The 24,570-nt window shown below is 36.9% G+C and overlaps 2 protein-coding genes across 7 annotated transcripts in view; one reads left to right on the top strand and one right to left on the bottom strand.

The window, feature by feature from the left end:
• LOC124643696 overlaps positions 1-3,618 on the top strand; it is a 40,833-nt gene extending 37,215 nt beyond the window's left edge. For 3 of the 4 annotated variants that reach the window (XM_047182735.1, XM_047182732.1, XM_047182734.1), the window contains 3 exons: positions 864-908; positions 1,642-1,754; positions 2,332-3,618. In XM_047182735.1, the coding sequence (XP_047038691.1) occupies positions 864-908; positions 1,642-1,754; positions 2,332-2,898 (725 nt within the window). In that variant the 3' untranslated portion in view covers positions 2,899-3,618. The remainder of the gene's footprint in view (positions 1-863; positions 909-1,641; positions 1,755-2,331) is intronic. The other variant, XM_047182733.1, reaches the window with a different exon arrangement.
• A 1,059-nt stretch (positions 3,619-4,677) lies between these two features.
• Positions 4,678-24,570, bottom strand: part of LOC124643706 (P protein-like) — a 39,446-nt gene continuing 19,553 nt past the window's right edge. For all 3 annotated transcript variants that reach the window (XM_047182747.1, XM_047182745.1, XM_047182746.1), the window contains exons 3-17: positions 17,934-18,105; positions 17,491-17,527; positions 17,111-17,246; positions 16,450-16,625; positions 15,292-15,561; positions 13,889-14,092; positions 12,592-12,707; positions 11,613-11,751; positions 11,019-11,154; positions 10,215-10,417; positions 9,657-9,750; positions 8,959-9,101; positions 8,248-8,358; positions 7,678-7,825; positions 4,678-7,042 (exon numbers count right to left, since the gene is read on the bottom strand). In XM_047182747.1, the coding sequence (XP_047038703.1) occupies positions 6,864-7,042; positions 7,678-7,825; positions 8,248-8,358; positions 8,959-9,101; positions 9,657-9,750; positions 10,215-10,417; positions 11,019-11,154; positions 11,613-11,751; positions 12,592-12,707; positions 13,889-14,092; positions 15,292-15,561; positions 16,450-16,625; positions 17,111-17,246; positions 17,491-17,527; positions 17,934-18,105 (2,264 nt within the window). In that variant the 3' untranslated portion in view covers positions 4,678-6,863. The remainder of the gene's footprint in view (positions 7,043-7,677; positions 7,826-8,247; positions 8,359-8,958; positions 9,102-9,656; positions 9,751-10,214; positions 10,418-11,018; positions 11,155-11,612; positions 11,752-12,591; positions 12,708-13,888; positions 14,093-15,291; positions 15,562-16,449; positions 16,626-17,110; positions 17,247-17,490; positions 17,528-17,933; positions 18,106-24,570) is intronic.

Genomic DNA, 24,570 nt, shown 5'->3' with positions numbered 1-24,570 from the left:
AAAAACGTAATGATGAAATTCAATGCCATAATATGTGAATAACGTTTATAGTAAGAACAAAAAAATATTGATTAATGAAAGAATCTTTCAAATAGGTTCAGTAGTTTCGGAGCTATACAACGAAGAAAGAATAATGATTGCCCTTTATTTTATTAGTGTTGATTTTATATAAGAAATAACTTGATTTACGACTAATAGGCTGATCTCAGTGAAAAAAGCCGCGGTGGCCGTAAAATTAATCTGCATGCTACTCTTCTTCCGAGCCTTTTCCCAACTATGTTGGGGTCGGCTTCCAGTCTAACTGGATGTAGCTGAGTACCAGTGTTTTACAAGGAGCGACTGCCCTATCTGACCTCCTCAACCCAGTTACCCGGGCAACCCAATAACCCTAGGTTAGACTGGTGTCACACTTGCTGGCTTCTGGCTACCCGTAACGACTGCTAAAGACATTCAATGACAGTCTGGACCTACAGTTTAACGTGCCATCCGATGCAATCTGCATGCTTTTATTACACTGGTCAACAGCATTATTGGTGCAAAGGTGAAATATATCATTTCTTATAGAATATTTGATACGTAATCGAAGTCCAGAACATATAGTTGCACTAGCACGTCGGGATTTAGAGGTATCCCCCTTCTAAAGTATCAAAAACGCGTTTTTTTATGAAATTTGAAATCAGAATTTTCTAGTAATTTCTAACTAAAGCATTGTATAGTACTATATAGTTTTCCCGCATTAACCCCATTTTAATTTATATTTTTGCGAATTTTCTTTCTCAATATGTTTTATATCTAAAGTGGAGTTTTTTCATACTAATAATAATAATTTGTTGACCAGTGTTATTGACTAATTATTCTTATAGCGGAAGTGGTATCCTCATCTTCACCCGACCTTCAGCCAATCACAGGTAAATTCCTTTTTACATAAAGCTATTTTCTCACGACTTTGCTCTCGTTTTAGCTCAACCAAAATACTATATCTCAGGATTTTATATATGTCACCAGAAAATAACAAGACTCGTAAGTTGATCAATTTTCTAGGTAGTTGATCAACTATCGGAAAATAATAAACAGCATTTGAATGTACTATTTAACGTATGTATTTTAGTAAATTGATTAATTTACGGCGTCTTGGCGTTAAATCATCCGACAAAGGCGAGGTGTACGTTGACTGGTTAAAAGTTCTATGAATAAACACTTGCTACTTAAATGCATTACTCATATTGCGTTCAAGCGTCCAAGCAAATGTGCGTGCACTATAATATGTCCTGTGCTGGTTGATCTCTTTAGAAAAGCAACATTAGCCTTTAATCGTTCTGGACGCTATTAATACTAGGTCCCCTTTATTCTTTGAGATAAACTGTATATTTTACTTTAATCATCATCATCATCTCCCGAGCCTTTTTCCCCCACTATGTTAGGGTCGGCTTCCAGTCTAACCGAATGCAGTTGTGTACCAGTGCTTTACAAGGAGCCACTGCCTATCTCCTCAACCCAGTTACCCGGGCAACCCGATACCAGTTGGTTAGGCTGGCGTCAGACTTACTGGCTTCTGACTACCGGTAACGACTGCCAAGGATGTTCAATGACAACTGGGACCTACAATATATTTTACTTTAATACTTCTTTATTTTATTACAGCGGTTGATCCACCGCTTATATACAAAATTGTTGCTGTGGTTGTAAGCGTGGTTTCAATCATTATTTGCGTTACCACCGCTGTCATAAAGATGAAGAAGAAAAGTCAGGTTCAGGTAAATTAACCTAATATTTCATTAAATAATACATAACTAGCTGTTTAAAGTTAAGGATAAAAAGTCATTCAAAATAGGCTGAAAATCAGCATTATTGAAGGTCAAATTACAAAAGACAGCCCCCAAAACGCCCACCCTTCACCATTTCCTATGTGTTTTAGCTGGTCCCTTGTCTCGTACCCAGAAATAAATGTAGCCCATGTCACCCGGTGAAGCTATATGCTTACAAAATGAAAGAAATTTTTAATCGGTTATGTGGTTTCGAAGCCTAACCAATATCTAAACGATTACATAATAGTATATGTAGAATATGGCGCTGGTTTATGATACAATTGATCTAGTAATCGCAAGCGCAACTGCTGTACAAAGTATCTTGGGTTCGATTCCCGGACCCGAAACTTCCACAAAGCAGCCCGGAGTCTGGAACTTGGTGGTAATACATCTATGAATCAAACACAAATGTTTTTCCTTCTGATATCTCTCCGGTCGTATCGGATAGCCGTCTTACCGGGATACAAGAGTGAGGGAATAGAGATCATTAGTCTTCCTTCTAATAATTCCTTTATACGATTTACAGGGAGGCCCCCACAACCCTAACTACGAGAATCTACAAAATCCAAGAGACCCTACCATCCCTGCTTATCCACCACAATGGGATAACCAATACGCAGTGCCAGTAGACCGAAGATCTGAAAACACCACATACAGTGTACCTTTTACTGAACCAGCGTATGCCGAAGCCATACCTAAAAGTCAAAGAAATAGAAACGTAACAGACCCAACGTACGCCGTTTTAGACATCAAAAATCAACCTCAAAAGAATGTTTATAAAGAAACTGATGATCCAAATTATTCTGAAGTCTACGCTACTAGGAAAGAACAATGTTATGCTGAAGTGTTACCTAAAGTGCTTAGAGATAAGTTTAAAAAGGATAATAATCCGTATGTGAATGTCGGGAACGAATCTCCTTATGCAAATGCGGGTGAACCTATGTACTGTGAACCTAATGTGTCACGGGATAATGGTACTTATGCTAATGTTAATAATGGACGTTATGCTAATAGCCGACCTAACGAGTATGTAGAACCAACTTATTGTGAGCCCCCAAAGCCTATGGCGAGAGGAAAGAAGAATAAACGTTAAAAATAAAATTTACATTTTTAAGTTTCGGCAGTTTCACTGGTTACTGTTAAAGTCTCTGATAGCTTGTCAGGAACTTTATTAAACGAAAGTTTAGGTCTGCCAGATAATTACTGCCATTTTTTATGAAAAAAATTCTAAGTCCCAAAAGCCTTGCACACCCTTTGCTACACTCCAACCGAGGTTTTTGACACAAAATGTTTTATATTTTTAGATATTTAGTTGTTAATTTTATTTTATTATCTGTCTCGTTTTTTATTTTATTTTGTTTTTGTAGTGTACCAATTAAAACATTTTTCTTTCTTTACTTTATCTGGCTGATATAGCACTAAATATCAGATAATTGACACTTTATCAGTAACCAGTGAAAATGGACCTTTCTCACATAAGTAGCATACGTATAATCAACTTACGGTTTTACAAATATAAAACCCCTTCGTAAGTCACTAAAAGTAATTTCTAACTTCTTACAAGTTACGGAAGTTAAGTTTATTTTTAAAGACTAGTTGCTACCCTCGGTTCATCTACATATGTCCCAGGAGACCACTTCCCGCGACCGAGTAAAAAGTAGCCTGTGTTCATTCTCAAAGTTTACACTCCTTTTGAATAGGCACCTGGGGCTGCGGGATTGTTCGCGCGAGTTATCGCGGCCCTGGTACATAAAAGGCCTAAGAAGGAACATGGTGGGTTTAACGGCCAGTTTCTTCATCAAAAGTTAAAGTTATGGCTAAAGTAATGTCTAAAGTAAAAGTATCGGTTAAATTAAATTTTTCTATTAGTTTTGCTGTCACTTTAGCCTTGAAAAAACGAATTTGACCGTTACTTTTACTTTAGACATTACTTTAACTTTAACTTTTGATGAAGAAACTGGCCGTAAGTCAGTAAGAGTCTGACACTCTCTCATTCTACTCCCACAGCGAGATATGATGATGGTCATTTGATGATTTCCCATAAAAAAGTAGTTACTTAACTATCGAAAATAATTTTATAATGACATTTTGACTTTTTTTTTTATTTATTACACATAGATATAATGATTACCAAAGTTACGATAAAGTATTGTGAAAAATGTCTTTGTTATTTATATTAAGTAGATTTAAAAAATATACCGTTTTATATACCACAAAAAACTTTTAAACGTCAGTTTATGCCTTGTCTAAAAAAATGTCAAATTATGACGTTGACATATGGTTCATTTTGCAAAATTTTATTAGACAAGTGTAAAACAGGGTTTAAAGTTTTTGTAGTAAGGCCCATATAGTTTTGCTATTTATTAGAGCAGTGGAAAGATAAAAGTATAATTATATCGATAAATATTTTTTTGTCTATTTTTAAATTAATATTAATTTAGTAATAAAATGCTTTAAAAGTACCTATCTTAGTTAAGGTAGACTGGAGTGAATGCCTAAGGCGTTAAGTCCGCCTTTGTATATTGTGTACAAAAAGTACAATTAAAAATAAATGTTTAACAAAAAAATAAAACGTACTTACCTTAATGTTTTCAAAATATTTTTTTTCTTGTATGTAAGTATTTATAAAATTTAACAATGGATACTTATGGAACTTGTAAATTAAAATTTTTTGTTTACGATATTATTTTTTAATTCTTACTGCATTGATCCTTACCCTAGATTTTATTAATTTAATGATGGACCGAATTAAGTGTATGGTCGGTTGAAAACAATCATCATCTGCCTAGCCTTTTCCCAACTATGTTGGATGGGTATACAGATAGGGTTTGCCTCAATGAAAGATTCCTTATGGGCAAATGAAACAATATAATTTCACTCTTATTACTTTTATTTTAACTTATAATTATTACGTCATTTATAATCTAATTTGACTCCAAATATAACATTAACAAATTGTCTGTCAATTTAGGCTGTAGAAAAAAAATAAAAGAAGTCTGTTATTCTGATATATGTAAAAGCTATATTCATCATCTGGCTAGCCACTTCTCAACTATATTGGGATCGGCTTCCAGTCTAACCGGATTCAGCTGAGTACCAGTGTTTCACAAGGAGCGACTGCCCTATCTGACCCCCTCAACCCAGTTACCCCGGCGACCCAATACTGCTTAAAAATCCTATATAACTTACATAAATTCTAACAATATTGTCATAAGTATGACAAGAAGTATTTACAAGAAAAACGACTTCAAAAATAAATAAAAAAACATTAGAAATAGCAAACGCCATAATTGGGTATTTTTTTACAAATACATTCATTTTTATACAAAGTAAAATGAATGTTATATACATATAAGAGACCTTTGTAATACAGAAATATAAATATCATATAACTAACAAGTTTTATCAAAATCTATACAGTGGTTTCTACGTTGCTTTTGCGTTATAAATAAGTAATAGTAAGATAGGATTTTGTTCAATAAAGGTCTCAATCACATATATTTTTTATGGTTTTTCACATTTCATTTTTGGGATGAAATTAAAAAAAGTAAAATTACGATTAAGTGTAATGTAGTGAATTATCTTTAGTTGTAAAATTAATAATAACCTAAACAAAATAAATAGTTTGTACTATTATAATTGCCTGATCTCTCTCAGGTGGTGTCGGATTGTCATCCCATCGCGCTATGAGAGTGAAGGAATAGTGAGTGCACCTGTGTCCAAGCAAATGCTCGTGCACTATAATATGTCCTGCACGGCTGGCTGATCGCCTTACATGAGAACAGCCGCCGCAGCCGATAATCAGTTAGGAGGACATCATCATCATCATATCATTAACTTTTAAGGATAAAGGTGCAAATCACTGTGAACCGACTAAAATAAACTATTCAATTGATTTCGTTAATTAAATAAATTACAATTATTTAACTTTACATAAACTATATCTTACTCAATAATTTGTTCTAGAGCAATACTGTAACATTATATCACACTAAAATATTTGTACAAAACAAAAAACGCCATTTATTGGTAATTTTTGCCATTAACAAAACTTATTTGCCGAAGAATTGGGCGTTTTTGCCAAAGAATAGGGCAAGTTTGCCAAAGAATTGGGCGAGTTTGCCAAAGAATTGGGCGAGTTTGCCAATGAATCGGGCGAGCTTGCCAAAGACTCGGGCATTTACCAGGAACATTAGCGTATAAGTAAACTATATAAAAGGTTCCAAATTAAAATACATTCTCTCTTTAAGTCAAAAAAATAACAAATAAAAACTGTATTTTTAAGAAAATCATTTCCACGAAATATTCTGAATCACCTGCCTAGCCTTTTCCCAATAATGGTGGGGTCGGCTTCCAGTCTAACAGGATGCAGTTGAGTACCAGTGTGCCACAAGGAGCGACTGCCTATCTGACTTCCTCAACCCAGTTACCCGGGCAACCCAATACCCCTTGGTAAGCCTGGTTGTTAGTCCAAAGTCTAAACAGTTCAAATTCAGTAAACATAATCTGGTAGACAGTCAGTTGTTCTTTTCTGAAGGTGACCTAACTGACTACAGAATCTGGACGGATTACATTTTTATAAATTTAAAAGTACTTAAAAAGGTTTAGAGCTAGAATGGACAAAATTTTAAGTAAATAAAACTTTTAAAAGGTTTTTGTAATTAACAATTTTAGTTATTTTCTTGGTTGTTGTACTACATATAAGAAGAGTCTGCCTTTGCTCAAGCATTAAAAACTTGTATTTTTTTATCACCATTTTTTCATAAATTTATATTTCAATCCATACCTTATCGCCTATTTGTGTTAACCTGCTATCTCATAAATGCCTTTACCAAACTTAGAAAAAATTATCACAATAAAAATACTTATAAACGTCTTGTCTTTTCACTCCTACATTCGCTATTTACAATTTGCAACCAAAATTGAATCTTATGCCATCAGCTTATGGTTGATTTTTGTCCAAAAACATACTTTTTCGCTATTTACAATTGCAACCGAAAATGAATCTTATGTCAACCGCTTTAGGTTGATTTTTGTCCAAAACATAAATTTTCAAAGTTAATGCCACTCGAATAAGCAGTGGCATACCATGAGATATCCTGAAGCTACTATTAAGTGACCAATCATGATAGGGAAGCCGATCTTGAAGAATTGTACGAAAGTGAATCTATAGCCGTGCTGTTCAGCCACTCCTGCGCATACCACGTTTGCGCTTGCGCCGATTAGAGTGCCGTTACCTGAAACCAAGTAAGTATATTAGTGGAGCTGCACTAGGTCAGGGTCTGAGAAGGCCACTCAGAGTCATATGTTGATGAAACTGCAGTAGTTCAGGGTCTGGTGCCCTCAGGGTCAGATGATGGGATGTGGTAAAGCAAGGCCTGTAAATATGTATTTGAAAATAAAATTATAGTGTTCTGGATTGGTAGAAAGTCAAAGGTTTTCATTTCAAATAGATTTATTTCAGGTTTCCATAAAAAGTCAGTGTCAGTTGGTCCCATGGAGAAGGACCGACAAGAAAGTCCTCTTAGCCTTCTAGGAATTGTTTATAAGAAAACACTCCTGGTTTCAGCAACAGGTTATTTCTATTTTCCAATGTACTGTCATTAGAACTGAATATTGATGAAAAACTACACTCCTGAGTCAGAGGAACTGAACAAACAAGGAGGAACAAACAAGGCAAATTAAATTACTGCTTATTATATTGATTTCTGACAAACCTGCTGATCTGATAACTGCTTATTATTAAAAAAAAAACACGTCAATATCATCACAACCGTAATTGGTTTGAATGTTCAAAGATCGATAGGTACGAAGACAAAATGGGCTCTGCCCAGCAGTGGGACAGTTTAAACAAGAAGAAATAAAGTCTTACCTCCTAAACAGGCTCCAAAAGATAGTGCCCAAATGAGAGGAGCCATAGGCAAGTTGAGTGTTGGATTGTTCCCCAACGAAGTCACCACTCGAACCATCATTGTCGTTAGAGGTATGTTGTCTACAAAGGCTGATGTTACTCCTGATACCTGAGAAGATTTAGAATATTTAATATGAAAACAGCATCTTCATATGTTTAGGGTTTTCATAACTATGTTGTGGTCGGCTTTCAGTCTAACCAAATGCGGTAAATACTAGTTTTAACATGGAGCGACTGCCTATGTGAACTCTTCAACTTAATTGCCTAAGTCCCTTGGTAAGACTGGTTCTCAGACTTTCTGATTTTTGAACGATTGCCAAAATGTTTTATCGTGCCTTCCGAAACACAGAGAAACTCGTTATGACATAGATGTTAATCCACCCACGGACCGATCGCGTCAAGCGTTGCTTAACCCTATTATGAATTAACCCATGTGACTGTTATTTGGCCACAAGCTACTTTTCTTTTTATCAGTATAACCCAATTCAAAAGTATATAAAACAGGATTGTAAAATAGTTTTAATATCTTACCCATAACATGAGAAGGATAGCCACGGCTAATCTTGCACTCTCATCCACCTTAAGAATTACGCTTTCTGTAAGACCTCCAATGTATTCAATGAGACCCAATTTGGATAGTGCCTGGAATGAGAATAATATTAAGTAATATCATCATTATCAGCATTTCTTATAGCCATCTTTCGTTTCCCAAATGAAGAATCATATCAAGCGATATTTATAATCAACTAGCTTTCGCCCGCCGTTTCACCCGCGTTCCGCAGCCGGATGGTGACAAAAACTATCCTAAAACCTTCTCCCGGGTCTAAGTTACCTCCCCTCTAATTTTCAGCCAAATCTGTCAAGCCGTTTTCATGTTATGTCGTGACAACGGAAAGCGGGTTTCATTTTTATATATATAGACTAGCTGTTCGTCACTGTTCTACTCGCATCCCAAAGGAACTACGTCCCGCACCTAGATAAACAAGGAAGCCTTCCTCAGTAAATTGAAAATCTAACAATGTTTTTTTTTTCAAATCGAACCAGTAGGGTTGTTTCGAAACAGACTCCTCAGCAGTTAAAACGTTCAATACCATTTTAGTAGCTAACAAGGAAGAGATTTCATTAGAAATAAGCAGTACCTTTGTACTATTTTATGTTTCTTCTTCTTTCATGTGTTTATTGTGTACACAAATGGGTAATAAATAAAAATAAAACAAATAAAGAGTGCTCCATGACCCTTACCTCCATAAGTACAAAGAGTGCAGCGAAGAACAGCAGCGTGGACCACTCGATCCTGTGCAATATCGGCTCCAGGTCTTCGCGATCAGCTAGCGTCAGCAGCAGCAGAGCTCCCAGCAGAGCCGTCCAGCCCAGGGACACACGGTCTGAGAACAGACAAGACAATAACAATACGTATTCCATTTTTTTACATAAATATTCAGAATTTTCGGAATTGAAAGTTTTTTTCTTGTATGAAAATAATAGTTGAGTATAAGTATAGTAATCTATGACTTCGTACAAAAAAAGAGTAGTTCATATTATGCTACCTTGAGGAACCCTTTTCTAATAGATTTTATAATGTCGGTTATGTTAAAAAAATACTATGTATGTAAAACATCACATATATTTTGAAAACAATGCAATAAGTAATCTATTAAATGGCATTGTGTGCATTTAGAAAAAACTTTAATGATTAAATATCACAAGTTGGGTCACAGAATCAAATGCTTTCCACAGAAATAAATATTCCGGTTTTACTACCAACAACAGAGCTTTCGTTAGCGATTTTACCCGGATCCCGTGGGATGAAGTAGCCTACAGCATTCCTCGAAAAGTAGACTATCCAGTAAATTTTTTATTGCATTCCAGTACATAAGTTACTGAGGAGATTAACGTGTCAAACAAACAAATAGATAAATATTATAAAGAGAATTACTTACTGAACTCAGGTATGGAATGCAAGAAGAACACAGTGACCACGAACGCAATGGCTACCGTACACTTGATCAGCAAAACTTTGTCTCTTATCTTGTACTGTGAACAGAAAATAAAGATAATTTTAGTAAAACTATAGTAGAAGCTTTACTTGATTATAAACTGAGACCATGGATATGGATATATAAAACAAAATTTTTGCATTTCCAAAATTTTGGACAACTTAATGTCAATTGTTTCTTCTTTATGAATGAAATGGCTCACTACAGACTGGCAAAGTTATTTAACTACTACTGTAAGTTTTTAATCAAGAACACATCAACAAATAAAAATTTCCTTTCAACCAACTTCAAATAAACGACGTTCTCAATTAGTCGTCCACATATATAATATTTTATTGAAGACTAGCAAAGTTATTTGACGATAACTGTAAGTTATGAACTCAAGAATATTTCAGCAAGTAATAATCATCTTTTTACCGACTTCAAAAAAAGAAGTTCTCCATTTAACCGCGCATATTTTTCATGTGTGTGCACGGACCACTTCGTAGTTTTTCATCTCACCTTATCCTTCATATCAGCCAACATAGTCTCGAAGCAGTCTTTCGGACAGGCTCTGATCTTGGTCTCCTTAACCAAAGCTTCCAGCTTCACAGTCAGCTTCTTGACCTTCCTGTCCAGTCTCTCTCTGACTACCAGCTCGTCTCTGCTGAGATGAGGTAAGGAGTCTGCTGCTCGACGCCATATGGAAATCTGGTGACGGAGATCTGAAAATTATATATAAAAATTAATCTTTATATCCCTTGGTTATGACATCACGAACGGCTGGACCTATTAAGCTGTAAATTAGAGAGGATGTAGCTGAGACCCGGGAAAAGGACATAGGGTAGTTTTTGTCACCATCCGGCTACGAGAAGCAGTTATCTCGGGAAGTGGGTGAAACCGCAGATGGAAGCTAGTCGTTAAAAAATATCTTTTGCAAATATGTAACTCTCCTAGAACCCATGAAGAAGAGAAATTGTGGACAATGGCTGACAGTGAAATAGAATGAAGACTTGTGAAAGAATTTTATCAAAGTTATAGTAGTATAGTTAAAGTTACATCATCAGACTCGGGAACAGCTGAGGATTAGACATTATGGTTCACATGAGAAGAGTCGACTCTCCAACAGATGACATAATATGTATAGGGGCCGCGTCAAACCAAATCCTTACTAATATAAGAAATGCGAAAGTTCGTCATGCCTTTGCAAAACAGATCAACCAATTTGGACAAAATATGGCATGAAGTTAAGTTAGATAGATGGCCTTAGAAACCAGTATAAAATTTAGAAATTAAAACCAAATGTATGATTGTAATAATATTTACCTTGTATATCTCTAGGTTCGTTCAGTCTGAGTTTGTCAGTGTCTCTGTAGATGAACCTGAACTGGAAGTAGGTTTGGATGCAGACCAGCAGAATCCCAAACGTCATGTGCAGAGTGAAGTTGGTGAAATTGATACCCTGAGGATGAGGTAAATAACATTAAGAGATGTATGTAAATCAGATCCTAATATTATATTTAGTGAAGTGTTACTAATATAGATTTAAGTTTTTATTTACTAACACATTTTGTATAAAACATATATTGGTATTTATCTATGGGCCGTTGATAACTGGGAATATAGTAAAAAAATAAAAAAGCCGAACAAATTGTTTTTTTGTTTAAACGTAGAAATAGCAGGAACTACTGGTCCGAGTCGACGAATTCTTTGGATTTAGTGCGTTTATTAAGGAAGGCTATAGGCAAATTTTAATCCGGATGCATCAGGTCAGTTTTCACGGGACGAGGGTGAACACTGCTTCACTTTTCACACCCAATACACTCACATAAAAAGTATTTATTCGGGTGCGGATAAATAGTCCCTCGGGACGTGAGTAAAACCCAGGAAAACAGGTAGTAAAATTATATAATGACTTACAGATTGCACAACTGCCTTGTTGGACGCAATGATGACATTTGGTGGGTCACCCACGGGAGTTACAGTACCCCCTATGTTGCTGAACAGCACCATGGACATCAACACCGGTATGGGGTCTAGGTCCATTACTTCACATAACCTGATAAAAAGAAACTTTCATGTTACGAGTGCGAAATTCAGTTTTCTTGGTAATACTTTCTTGACAAAACAGCTAAATACATAGGTTTAGGTGAAAGTCTAGAGACTGTTATCTATTTTTAATCCGAGTTAGTCATACAACACCATAATCAGAAATCAGAAATTTTTATTTGCTAGAAACATGGTATGGTATTACAAGATGTTACAGTAGGTATCTGTTTCACATGTCTCGCCATTTAACCGGCATGCAAATTTTATTATGACCATCATCATAATGTGGAATTACAATTTAAAAAATCTAAAATAATATTGAATATCAACAAAGGCTCTAGGCATATAGGCATAAGAAATCAGGATCACGGGAAAGACGTAGTTTTGAATTCTGTTATTTAGAACGATTACAAGATAGGGTTGATCTTGTAATCGTACTAGATTTTCGTTCGTTTCAACATTCAGTATCTTTGCAATATTTGCAAAGGAATATACTGAACATTCCACTTTGATTACGCATTTAGCTAAGTAAATATAAACAATCTTAATATGACGTCACCCTTTGTATCAAACGTGGTAACTCTTTCCAACGATCCCATCATCATCAGTCATTTTTACCTCCCAAACCTATACTCTCATACTTGAGAAGCTAGTTCTTGAACCACCGAGACACCACGCTTTTTAGGGTGCTTCTACACGGTGCATGTAGCTGGAGCAAGTTAACATGCGCAAGTGACCCGCGCGCACGCTACACGATGGTGTCCCTGGATCCTCAATATGCGCAAGCTACTTGCACCATGTAGATATACCCTTAAGAATCCCATAGATCCTTGATAATCTTCGAACTTACCTGATAGTAACAGGAGTCATAAGCAGTACTGTTGTAACATTATCCAGGAATGTAGATATGATGGCCGTGATGGCACTTAGAAGAGTTATTAGTGGCCATATCTTGCCTTTTGTTACCTGTAACGGAAAATATGGCAATGTCATATTATTATCCTCATCATCATCATCCTCCTGCCCTTCTATCAATTTTATTTAGGGTCTGCGCAGCAAGTATTCTCCTTCCATCTCGCTCTTATATCTGCCGTCATCTTACGAGCAACATTCTGTCATATTCTTAACTATGTTGGGGTCGGCTTCCAGTCTAAATGGACGCAGTTGAGTATCAGTGTTTTATATGGAGCGACTGACTATCTGGTCCCCACAACCCAGTCTCCCGATACTCCTTGGTAATACTGGCTGCCAGATCTTTCGCTTTTTATTTCTAAGTCTTTCCTATAAGACCTTACTTCACAGACGTTGTTCGTTGTAAATGTTTTAAGTAAGAATAAAAAATGGGTCGGTTTTCTTAGAAGTTAGAACTGATGTTTTATTTCGCTCAACCGTGCGAGACATACTTGGGCGTAAGTACATACACATCGTCTTTATTGTTTACTAATATATTATAATGAGTTTTAACTAATTTTTTAACATACTGCCATGACAGACAGACGGACAGATTGTTAAACCAGTACTTCATAGCAGTTAAATCCTTTAACAAATTGTTATTCCAAAGAGTCTACTAAGCGTCACCATTATTGTCTGGTCTGCGTCAATAGGCATTATCTTATCTGTCAGATATAATTATAATGACATTAACAATTAAAATATCTCACACGTGCTGTTAAAGGGATTCTGAGTTAAGATGGGTTATTAACATTTTAACTGGTTTTTGTATTGTCATCTACATAATCGTCGTCAGCCTTTTTATCGTCCCACTAGACTGTGGCCTCTTCTCATACAGAGAAGGAATGAGCGTTAATCACCCGTGCACTCAAGGAAGAGTGGCGATTTCAGACTCTAAAGTCCAGGTTTCTTTAAGATGTTTTCCTTAACCTTAATAATTCGTTTGTGTCCATTGTCTAAGATATAAAACACAGTTCAATATACGTCTATACGTTTCCTCAATTTTGATGAATGTCGATTTTGAATACCTTTTGAAAGATAATTTTCCAATTCCCTCATTAAATACATCGTTGATATATTTTAATTTCTCAAATAGCCCATCATAATAGCCTTAGTATACGCTTTGTATAGCCTTCAAGATACATCTGAGAAATAATGTCCAAAGCGAAAAAGAAAATTTGAAATAAACTGCTTACCTCAAAAGTAAAAACAGCCAAAAAATCAAACAGTCCAGTTTCAGCCATAATAGCGACTAGAAGCATCATGCTGAACAGCAACAGTAGAGTCTCCACATCCAACCAGGAGATCAGCTCCGGAAGCGATGGCCTCTCACCAGCTAAGGCTAAAGCTGCCAATGATGTGGTGGAGACCAGGACTGCTGCCATGGTGCGGTTTATAATCTGATGAGGAAGGCTTGGTCGATTATTGTTGGGGTAAGTTAACTTTGCAATTCTGAAGTTAGTAATTTGTCTCCTCATGCGTATGCAGCAGTGTTCTGTTGATTTATAACTATTGTGAAATCTATAGCCAACTTCGTACAAGCAAACATTCTGGATAAGGTCTATACAAACAAATGAGTAATAAGTTAAGTAGCTAACTTCGGAATTTCTTATTTATTTGATGCGAACTGTACTTTGGTACAGGTCAGGTCACTATACCGTGAGATCAAATCCAATACTGAATTAGGATATGTCTTTATGCCATGGCATCAATTTGAAACAGTAGAATTCACTTCATATTTACTACCTAGCATTTTTCCAAATACATATGCTAGAGTTGGCTTCCAGTTTAAACGAATACAGCTGATTACCAGTGTTTTACTTGGACTGACTGCCGTTCGAGCTCTTCAATCTAGTTACCCGACCAACTCGTTACCTCTTAGTAAGATTGGTTGCCAGACTTTCTGGCTTCTGACTACCACCAAAGATGTTCAATAACCAGATAAGTCTACACCAAGTGTGTTTATAAAGATGATGTTTTTCCTGAATTAGAAGAAACGTGTTCCTTAACAAATCTAGTGTCAATGTCAAATAAACTAGATAATAATGTTATGAGCTATGTTGACACGTAACTGTATGTATGTCAACTGTCTTCTAACTGATAAGGAGTCGCGTGGATGAGCGATAAGGGACAAGTTTACTCAATCTGGCTTGAAAATCTGTCTAGACTTCACCTTAGTTGCATGACGGAGTTAAGCCTAGATCCCAATGGTGTTAGGCACACAAAAATATTTTTGTGTCGCAGTCTACTGGTTCAAATAGCCGTTCAACGAAAAATCTAGCCTGTTGATTGAACAACGTCATTCAATTACTCGTCTAGTTTTATAATTTATAATTTTTTTTAAACAGCTGTACTTTTCATTCAATAAGTCGGCTAAATGGCGTTGTTCTATCAACTGGCTAGAGGTTTGATTGAACGACTATTTCCTTCAGTTACCTGCGACACTAGCTGAAGTCCAGATTCTAGGCCACTTACGAGATATGTATAATCGTTAAACCCAAAAATATACTTTCTGAAATCTGGCCTACCCGCTTAGCATATTGCAAACTTAGCCTAACCTATTCAATTTTTATATAACAAGTTTTCAAATCAAACTTACCTCAAAAATAATAAGTATATAAAGTGCGCACAGAAGCATACAAGCATAAATGACCCCCGTTGACAATTCTATGGGGTCTAAACTATAGCTCAGTGCAAAGGGGGTCGTCGTATTCGCAGTGGTGGAAATCTTCACGGCATAAACAGTTCTGTTGGCACTTGGGGATCTTCTGGTGGTGGTGGGGTCCAGTTTGAGGACCTGGGATCTGGTTTCCCCGAGGGTGAAGTCTATTTGGTCGTGAGGGTCCAGGTAGAGTAACCAGTGGGAGGACTGAAAGCAGAGAAATAGAAATCAAATAAGAATACAGTACTTATATTTTTTAAGTATGAAGCTAAAGACATCCTTACTAATATTATAAGTGCGAAAGAAACTCTGCCTGTATGTCCCGCATTTTTAGCAAAAATACAGAACCGATTTAACTGAACTTTGGTACACGAATAGTCAAGGGCTTGATAAAAACATAGGCCACATTAGACAACTTTTTTCGGGTGCGGGAAGTAGTTCCTTCAGTTCGCAGGTGGATCCGCAGGGAACAGCTAGTGAATCTATAAAGTAAATATTGACTTTGCCCTTGTCTCCCAAAATGATTTATAGATAGAGATATGTCAGTGATATCCAAAGAGCATAGATATGAATGTATTTCAAATCAGATGGGACTACCAAAATAGATTTTGTGTTTGATAAAACATCTTTGTTTTATCTCACAAAAGCGTGAGCTATACTTATGTATGCCAATTTACATGCACCATTGTCTTTGTATGTGTCGGCGACTCGGCCACTACTAAGCGCTCCCGAACTTGCACATACGATGACAATAAGCATGTACATTTACAAGTTGGCGATTGATACACCCGTGCATTGGAGAGCCCGTAAATGTCGGTTCTGTGCCTTAACTCTCTCCAGTAGTGTCGGATTGCCGTCCCATCGCGCTATGAGAGTGAAGGAATAGTGAGTGCACCTGTGTCCAAGCAAATGTTTGTGCACTATAATTTGTCCTGCGCAGTTGGCTAATCTCCTTATATGAGAGCAGCCGCCGTAGCCGATAATCAGCTAGGAGGACATGATCATCATCACATTTACACACACTAGTATAGCTCATCCGCTTTTGTGAGATATAACATCTATAGGATGATACTGAAGAGGAAGATTCTATCATACCTGATTGGTATCTTCTTTAAAAGCTTCATACCCATCTCCTTCAAGCCAGACATCCATTCTGGGCATGTTTAGCTTATCACTAGAATTTAATTTCTTCTCATTTTGTTCAGACACGAATGGTCCGGTTAGTTTGAGTAGTACCGAAAGTTGATCTTTATCTGTTTGAAGAGTGTAACCTGAAAAAATAAAGGTTTGAATATAGGAAAACACAAGCTCTTTCATCAAGATCATCTTGACTTGGGGCTAAGTAACAGTCGCATAGATTAAGCACGGTGGCTATGTGCATAGCGGACCATCTTGCCAGACAGGCTCGTGCGTGTTTGGGAAGACACATTAAATTGGTAGGTCCCAAGTCATTCGAACTTCTTTGACAGTTGTTACTGGCTGGTAGTCAGAAGCTAGAAAGTCCGATTAATCGGTTTTACCAAGGGGTTAACCAGTCTTAAAAAATAACTGGTTTGAGGAAGTCAGATAGGCAGTCGCTCTATCTAAAACGGTAGCCGGTTTGCGAATAGTGGGTGTTATGAAATATCTTGAGCTGTGTTCATATTCTCAGACAATGATTACTGAGTTGGGGTCGTCTCAACCAGATGCAACTGGGCACCTTTATTTTACATGGACGACTGCTTATCTGGGTGTGAGTATTAAACGCAGGACTTACTCTTGACTTCACCAGCGGCTACTGAGGAGTGCCTGCTGAGCTGTTCCTTCTCATTGTACATGAGGAAGACGACGGTGAAGAACATCCAGCATGCCACCAGGATTGTCATCTTCAGTAGGTGGCCAGCTTGAGCCATCTGCGGGAAGGAAAACCGAATTATGAAGGTAATTCTTGCCTTGTGTCTTTTTCAGGTCATTGAATACTAGCTGTCTCTGGTGGTTTCTCCAGCGTACTTTGAGAACTACTCCACGCGTCTGGATAAAACGTAGCATTCTTCGTTAAGTGGGCTATCTATGGAGTAGTTCAGATAGCACGCGGGTGAAAAAGCAGGGAGACACGGGTGACCAATGTATACGTATGTTGATATTAAAATATCTCACCTTTGTTTTCTTTTTAGGAGCTGGTATTTCTTCTATCCTGTAAAATAATAAAATATATTATTTATCAAGAAATTAGGACTTTCGAACATCGGTCTCATCCAGACAAGCTTTGGATCTACATATGAGGCGCAAAGGAAAAGGTATAGCCGGTGAATAGTTATGCAGCCAAATTAAAATTGTATATGTCAGGCAAGTTCTTGTATGCTTGTATGTACTTTATAAGGATATCTTGGACAGACATGACTGACTAAAAATGATGGAAAAGATCACGAGAAAATCTGGACTATAAAAGTCAAAAATCATAAACCTGCATTGAGCGTACGTAGCCATTAACGCTCAATCCTTCTTTATGAGAGGAGGCCGCAGCCCAGCAGTGGGACGATACAAAGGGCTAATGATGATCCTAATGTGCATTGAGAATTTTCTATGGTGATTATACTCACGTCTTCTCCTTCTTTTCTTTCTTCTCCTCAGTAGGCGGCAAGCTCTTGCCATTGAGGAAGGCAATCTCCTCCTTAGTGCTGTGAACATTGTTGTTCAGATGTGGAGCAGAACTCACGCACGGCAGTCTCTTGGATGATCCGTTCTTGGTCTTACGGGAGGCGCCGAGTCCACCTGCAAGAAAATGGCATTTCGAAATATAATTTTATGAACTACTGATGTCTATCAGACAGAATGAATATGGATGATGGAAGAAAAATGGTGAATAATTGGATAGTCAAGTAGGTAAATAAAATTCTCCATCATGTTCGTTTCATAAAGCTTGTTAAAATAAATGCTAACTAAGGAACGCTCAGCAGTGGTTGAGAGGTCGTGTTATCTGAAGACAATGTGCATGTAGTACATATGTAAGTGTGTATGTACAGTCAAGTACGGCTCATTTGTATATAACCAGGAAACCTATCTAAAGGTATTGCATAAAATATTACTAGGTTTGTGAATCAATTTGATTAGATACTGAAATCAGAACAGCTCACTTGATGGTAAGTGGTCATCGACATTTATGAAATAACTTAAAACAAAGACTTCGTTACCAACCAAAAGACTACTACCCTAAGTACTAACCTAATAGCTCATGTGTATGTTATCAATTATCAATTATTATTACTCCTCAATACTATTCAAACTGTAATTCGATTGCATTGCGATAGAAAACAGAAATAGAATCCCCGATATGAACATAAACTCGAGTACGCCTACAAACCCCTCGTAAGTTCGTGGACTATATCCTTACTCTTCTTCTTCTTCCTGTCCTGTTCCCAATTGTATTAAGTCGGAGCAATGCCTCTTTCGCTTCCATTCCTCCCTGTCACTCGTCATAGCAACATTTACCTCTACCTATGTTAGGATGGACATCCTATGCTTATTATGTGGAAATAACTCTGTCAACCTGTCACGCTTTCACGCCAAAAATACTGTTGATTTGAACAAAATTTGGTATGCATATAGTCCAAAAAAGGAGACTACTTATAATCCGGATGTGGAAAGTAGTTATCCCGGGACGAGAATGAAACAGTAAGAAAAAGGCAAAGCTGAAGCAAAAACACGAAATGAAAAGCCAAATAATACGCATCCTTATTTACTCCACTCTGCCCATATCAACATACTTAAACACCATAGTTATACAAAACAACATTGCACCAACTTTGGTCCTTCACCTAAAGGCCGTTGACCCCTCGTAACAGATGCAACGTTGCAATATAATGCATTCAAACGTGTTGCGTTTACGTAAACAATGAATCATGTATGAAGTTACACCATTTAACTATAACGATAACCGAACCATTTTCAGTTGTCAAATCGCCGATTTTTATGTATACGACTTATAAAAGTCGCCGGAAGACGCTGGATGCAGGTCGCCTCCAACAGGTATCTGTGGAGATCTAAGGGGGAGGCCTATGTTCAGCAGTGGACGTCCTATGCCTGAAATGATGCTGATGATGAAGAATATGGCTGGTTATGGTTTGGTTATCGTTGTAGTTAAATGGTGCAACTTACCCGTAGTTCATAATAGTCGGTTAAGCAACGCAGTCATTCCGTGGATGGGTGAAAATCTTGTCATGATGAGTTCCTCCGTGTTTCGGAGGGCACGTTAAATTGGTGGGTCTCGTCTATCGTTTGAACATCTTTGGCAGTCGTTACGGGTAGTGAGTAGTCAGAAAGAGAGACAGTCTTACCAAGGGGTATCGGATTGCCCGAGTAACTGGGTTGAGAAGGTCAGATAGGTAGTCATTCCTTGTAAAACACTGGTACATAGTTACTACACTGGTACTGGCATATGGTAAAACTGGAAGCAAATACAACATAGTTAGGAAAAGTCTAGACAGATGATGATAATGCTCTTAAACTTATCTCATTTAGTTATAAAACGTGATGATCATTAAAATCACGGGTTTTGTAAATAGGTTGTTGCTAAGCAACAGGTGGATTTTTTGTGTGAAATTATGAGAAACATCATAATTATAATGACTGTCATTATGACTACTAAAGCTTGGGTTTCCTAGGAAAGCGGTGCCGTCATATAGCGGCCGTAATTTTACGGACGCAAATAGACGGTCGTCTTTACGGGGATGACATGTGGAAAGTTCCACGGCCGTTTTAACACACCGTCATAAACTTTTTGTTAGTTGTATTATACTTACTAACCTGTTTAATTAATATTTCTCAAATTTCACGACACCAACTCTGTTTTAGTTGACTTTTTCTATAATCTTTACTTTTTATATTATTTATTGCTTCGTGGTTACGAACGAAATCTCTAAAATTTCGTCGTCCTCGCTCCTCCAAGAGTTGGAACTCATTTTTGACGTTATTCCGAAAAAAAAAACACAAATACGAATTAAAAAAGCTTCACCGCTTTCAATAAAACGTTCACCAAACTATCTGACACCGTCAAGACGGCCGTCATGCAAATGCCGGCACGCTTTTTGAAGTTACGGTGTCAGTTACCGCTCTCTAGCTAGGAAACCACTCCATTTCGTTTACATAGACAACGTTCTAGTGACGTCATTCACCGCTGTATTACGGCCGCTATATGACTGCACCGCTTTCCTAGGAAACCAAAGCTTAACAAGTATGCTGGTCATATGTACCAACAACACAAGTTATAAAGATTTTTTGTTCAGCACCCCGAGCGTGGCATATCTCAAAACTACTGGTCCGATTTGGATCATTGTTTCAGTGTTAGATAGCCCATTTTCCTATAGAAGATTATAGGCTTTGGTGAGTGAATTTCCTACGGTATGCGAGCAAAACTAGTAACAGAAGCTGGTGCAATAAACAATTAAGTTTAACATACTTAATGAACAGGATAATCGGGTTGAGACTCTCGTTAATATTCATTTAGTTACACGTGCTACTTTGTATGCTTAAGTATGGTATATCAATATTTTTATTATTTTTTAACGACGACGTCAAAAATCATCAAATGTCCCCTCCCGCTGTGGGTTAGCAGCGGTGAGGGAGTGTCAGACTCTTACTGACGAAAAACCGTCGTGTTCCGTCGTAGGCCTTTTATGTACCAGGGCCGCGGTAACACTTTCGAACAATCCCGCAGCCCCGGCAATTTCTGAGGTTCAAAAAAAAAAAAAAACTTGTGTCACGGAACCTAGTTGCGACTACAGCCGAATTTTTAAACAAACAATAATAGTGATCATTACTGCACATTTTTTTGAGGAAATTACCTATCATTACTAGCTGGTGTCATTGTTAAAATTGACCAATTTACCAAATAATGTAAGTGGGCAATGATTATTTTTAAATCGTTTACAAAATATCGTGTTGACATACGATACTTAAAGTATATTGAAATATATGTTTTTATGTGTGCCATAGTTTGGGGCTGCGGGATTCTTCGCGCGAGTTACCACGGCCCTGGTACATAAAGGGCTTAAGAAAGAACATGGTGGGTTTTAGTCAGTAAGAGTCTGACACTCCTTCACGCTGCACCCACAGCGGGAGGAGTCATTTGATGATTTCCCATTGGAGAAATGGGCAGTAGGGGAGTGTGGAAAAGGAAGTTCGATTGAAAAGCTTTGTTAATCAAAAGGCTAGCTATTTGATTGAACGGCTATTTTAGCTGCAATAACTTATAATAAGTTCGGTTGCTAAAGGTTGCACATAAAAATACAAAAAAGGTCACTTTTAAGGACAAATATATAAAATTTTCCTTGTCGAGACATTAAGATCTCTCCTTGCGAAATAAAAATATGTATATAATGTCTTTCGTTTTCCTCAAAAATATTCTTATACAGCATGTTTTTTAGCTTTCGAAACTCAAAACATTTTATACGATATATTGGCTACTAATTTTTTTTCAAAAAAATTTCAGGTTCCGTTAACTCAGCTCTCGAGTTTGATTCCCGAGGCGGGCACAATTTTTTTTAAATATCACAAAACAATTGCCTGGTATCAGGCAGACTACAGTGATACATTCCCAAGTGAGATAGAAAGTTATTCTGTCGTTCCCTATCATTAATTTAATTCACTAGAGTAAAGAATTTTCAGAAGAGATTACACTTTAAGAGATTACATATATTTTTTAACTTACTTATTCATATACATAAAAAAAGAAGACATAACGTATGTCTATAATTCCCCTTCCCCTACCTAGGTGAAAGCGCATCTAAATGCACTCTCGAAGGCAGGCAGGTCAGCAGCACACAACATGTATACACGCTGTATATGTAACCAGTTTGCACTGGATCAAACCAGTTCGCCAACGCTAAGAGCGAGTGCGAAACGAATCGTATATCGTCGTCTTAGAATGAAAACCTCGGAAATGCATTTTTTCTCAATATTTTTTTATTGCATTTCTTGGAAGATAATCGTAAAAAATATGGAATACTAATCCTTATCCTGAAAAATGCATTTTTTCTCAATATTTTTTTATTGCATTTCTTGGAAGATAATCTTAAAAAATATCGAATACCAATCCTTATCCTGAAAAGTTATCTCTTGCACTTACGAGGTTTTCACTCTAAGGCGTCGATATGTACGACTGTATCATATTCTTTGTTGCTTGTAGATCATTATTTTTTAAGGATTTTGTCATAGAATATATAGTACTTATGGGCTAATCTCAGGAAACTAATAAGAACCGATATTCAATTATATCTACCTAGCTCTTTTCCCAACTGCATTGGGATTGGCTACCAGTCTAACGGGATGCAGTTGAGTACCAGTGTTTTAAATGGAGCGACTGCTTATCTGACCTTCTCAACCCAGTTACCTGAGCAACTCTTGGTAAGACTGGTTGTCAGACTTTCTGGCTTCTGACTACCCGTAACAACTGCCAAAGATGATGACTGACGGGCCTGCTGGAAGAAATTTCATTAGAGATAAGCTGTGCCCTTGTACAATTTTTCCTATTATTTATTGTTGTTTGTGTTTTATGTGTACAAAAAATAAATAAATAAATAAATGATTAAATTAAAAGACCAATTAAAAATGTCTCCCGAAAAATTAAGGAACTCGTCATGGCAAGAGGTCACCCATCCATGGGACCAACATGAGACGGGGAAAAGGCTAGGCTAATGATGATGATGATAATTTTATTACACCTAATAATGTTTTATCCAAATACTAATTAAGTAAAAAGGTATTTAACGCCGGCAAATTGCTAATTATTCTTCCAACTGAAAACACTCAGTAACAAAAACTAATTAAAACATACAATATCCTCTAAGAGTATAATTATCTACATATCAGTTCATCTTTATGATCTGTCGTAAAACTGCTCTTATGACTCGAGAGGTATAGTTCAAATCTGTAGCTGATACCGGTTTTATCTAGTTTAAACCGGTATTTCTAGTAGTTTCTATTGCCTCGCCATTTCACTCACAGTTATAGAGCATTTCGAAGTCTTGTTTAAACTTGGATAAATGTTAAAATCTGTCCATTTAATTGCTTGCATCAGCATCATCATCCTCCTTCCCTTATTCTAATTTTGTTTGTGGTCGGCTCAGCATGTCTTCTTCTGCCCTTCTTAATTCCCTGTCTGCCATCATCTCACAAGTGACATTTTTTCTAGCCATATCGACTTTCACACAATCCATCCATCGTTTCTTTGGTTGTCCTCTTCCTCTATATATCCACATTCATGCTCAAAACCTTCGTCACGACATGATCCTTATTCCTGAATCACATGGTAGTTTGATAGTTTTAAGAAGCAACTAGCTATTTCCTGAGATCTCACCTGCGTCCAATGGGATCTATTTTCTGTACTCAAATAAAATATATTAGGAATAGCGAAACATTTTTTCAAATAGGTTCAGAAGCTTTCTAGATAATCTTTCTTTAGATTACAAACAAAAAAGTTCAAAAATGTTTCCTCTTCATTATATCAGTATCTGTAGAAGTATGTATAGATCATACTAGTAATTATTATTTTTCCTTAAAATAACATCTCATCGCAAATTCCTACAAGATACAAACACTCTTCGCTGCATCTACACTATTAACATACACATGTTCCACCGTGGCCTCGCCTGCACTCATCGTGTGAACAGCATATGCAGGCAGAATAAATATACATACTTTAGTGTTATCGCCTTTTAAACATGTCAAGGCTATAGTCTGGCCAGATGTGAAAAATCTGAATTTAATGGTCTGACTAATGTGAAACGGAGGCAAAACGAAAATTTATTGATTGACAATGCAAAAGATGCTGGAATTTTCTAACAACAAGTCTTAAGAAGTCTTGTTATATTGATCACAGAAATTGGGAATCATAATTTGCTAGAAAAAAATGTATTGCAACATAACATCAATTTTTGTGAGTAGTTTCAACCGTTGAGGGACTTCCCGCCCATGGTTAAAAATTAAACAATAGGTAGGTATGTCATCAATAGGTAGGTAGTGATATTATAAAGAGGAAAATTTCATTTGTTTGTTAACTACTAGACCGATTTTGAAAATTCTTTCACCATCACAAAGCTATATTATCTGCGAGTAATAGGTATAGGCTATATTTTATGCCGGTACGGGCAGTAGTTACCACGGGACGCGGTCGGAACCGCGGGAAAATGATTACTTCTTTATATTACTGCAAAGATTCATCAAAATCCATCTAGTAGTTAC

The sequence above is a fragment of the Helicoverpa zea genome, chromosome 28 (assembly GCF_022581195.2).
Source record: "Helicoverpa zea isolate HzStark_Cry1AcR chromosome 28, ilHelZeax1.1, whole genome shotgun sequence".
NCBI classification, from domain to species: domain Eukaryota; kingdom Metazoa; phylum Arthropoda; class Insecta; order Lepidoptera; family Noctuidae; genus Helicoverpa; species Helicoverpa zea.
Note: the sequence above shows the minus strand (reverse complement) of the source record. Positions and strands in the feature narration are given on the sequence as shown.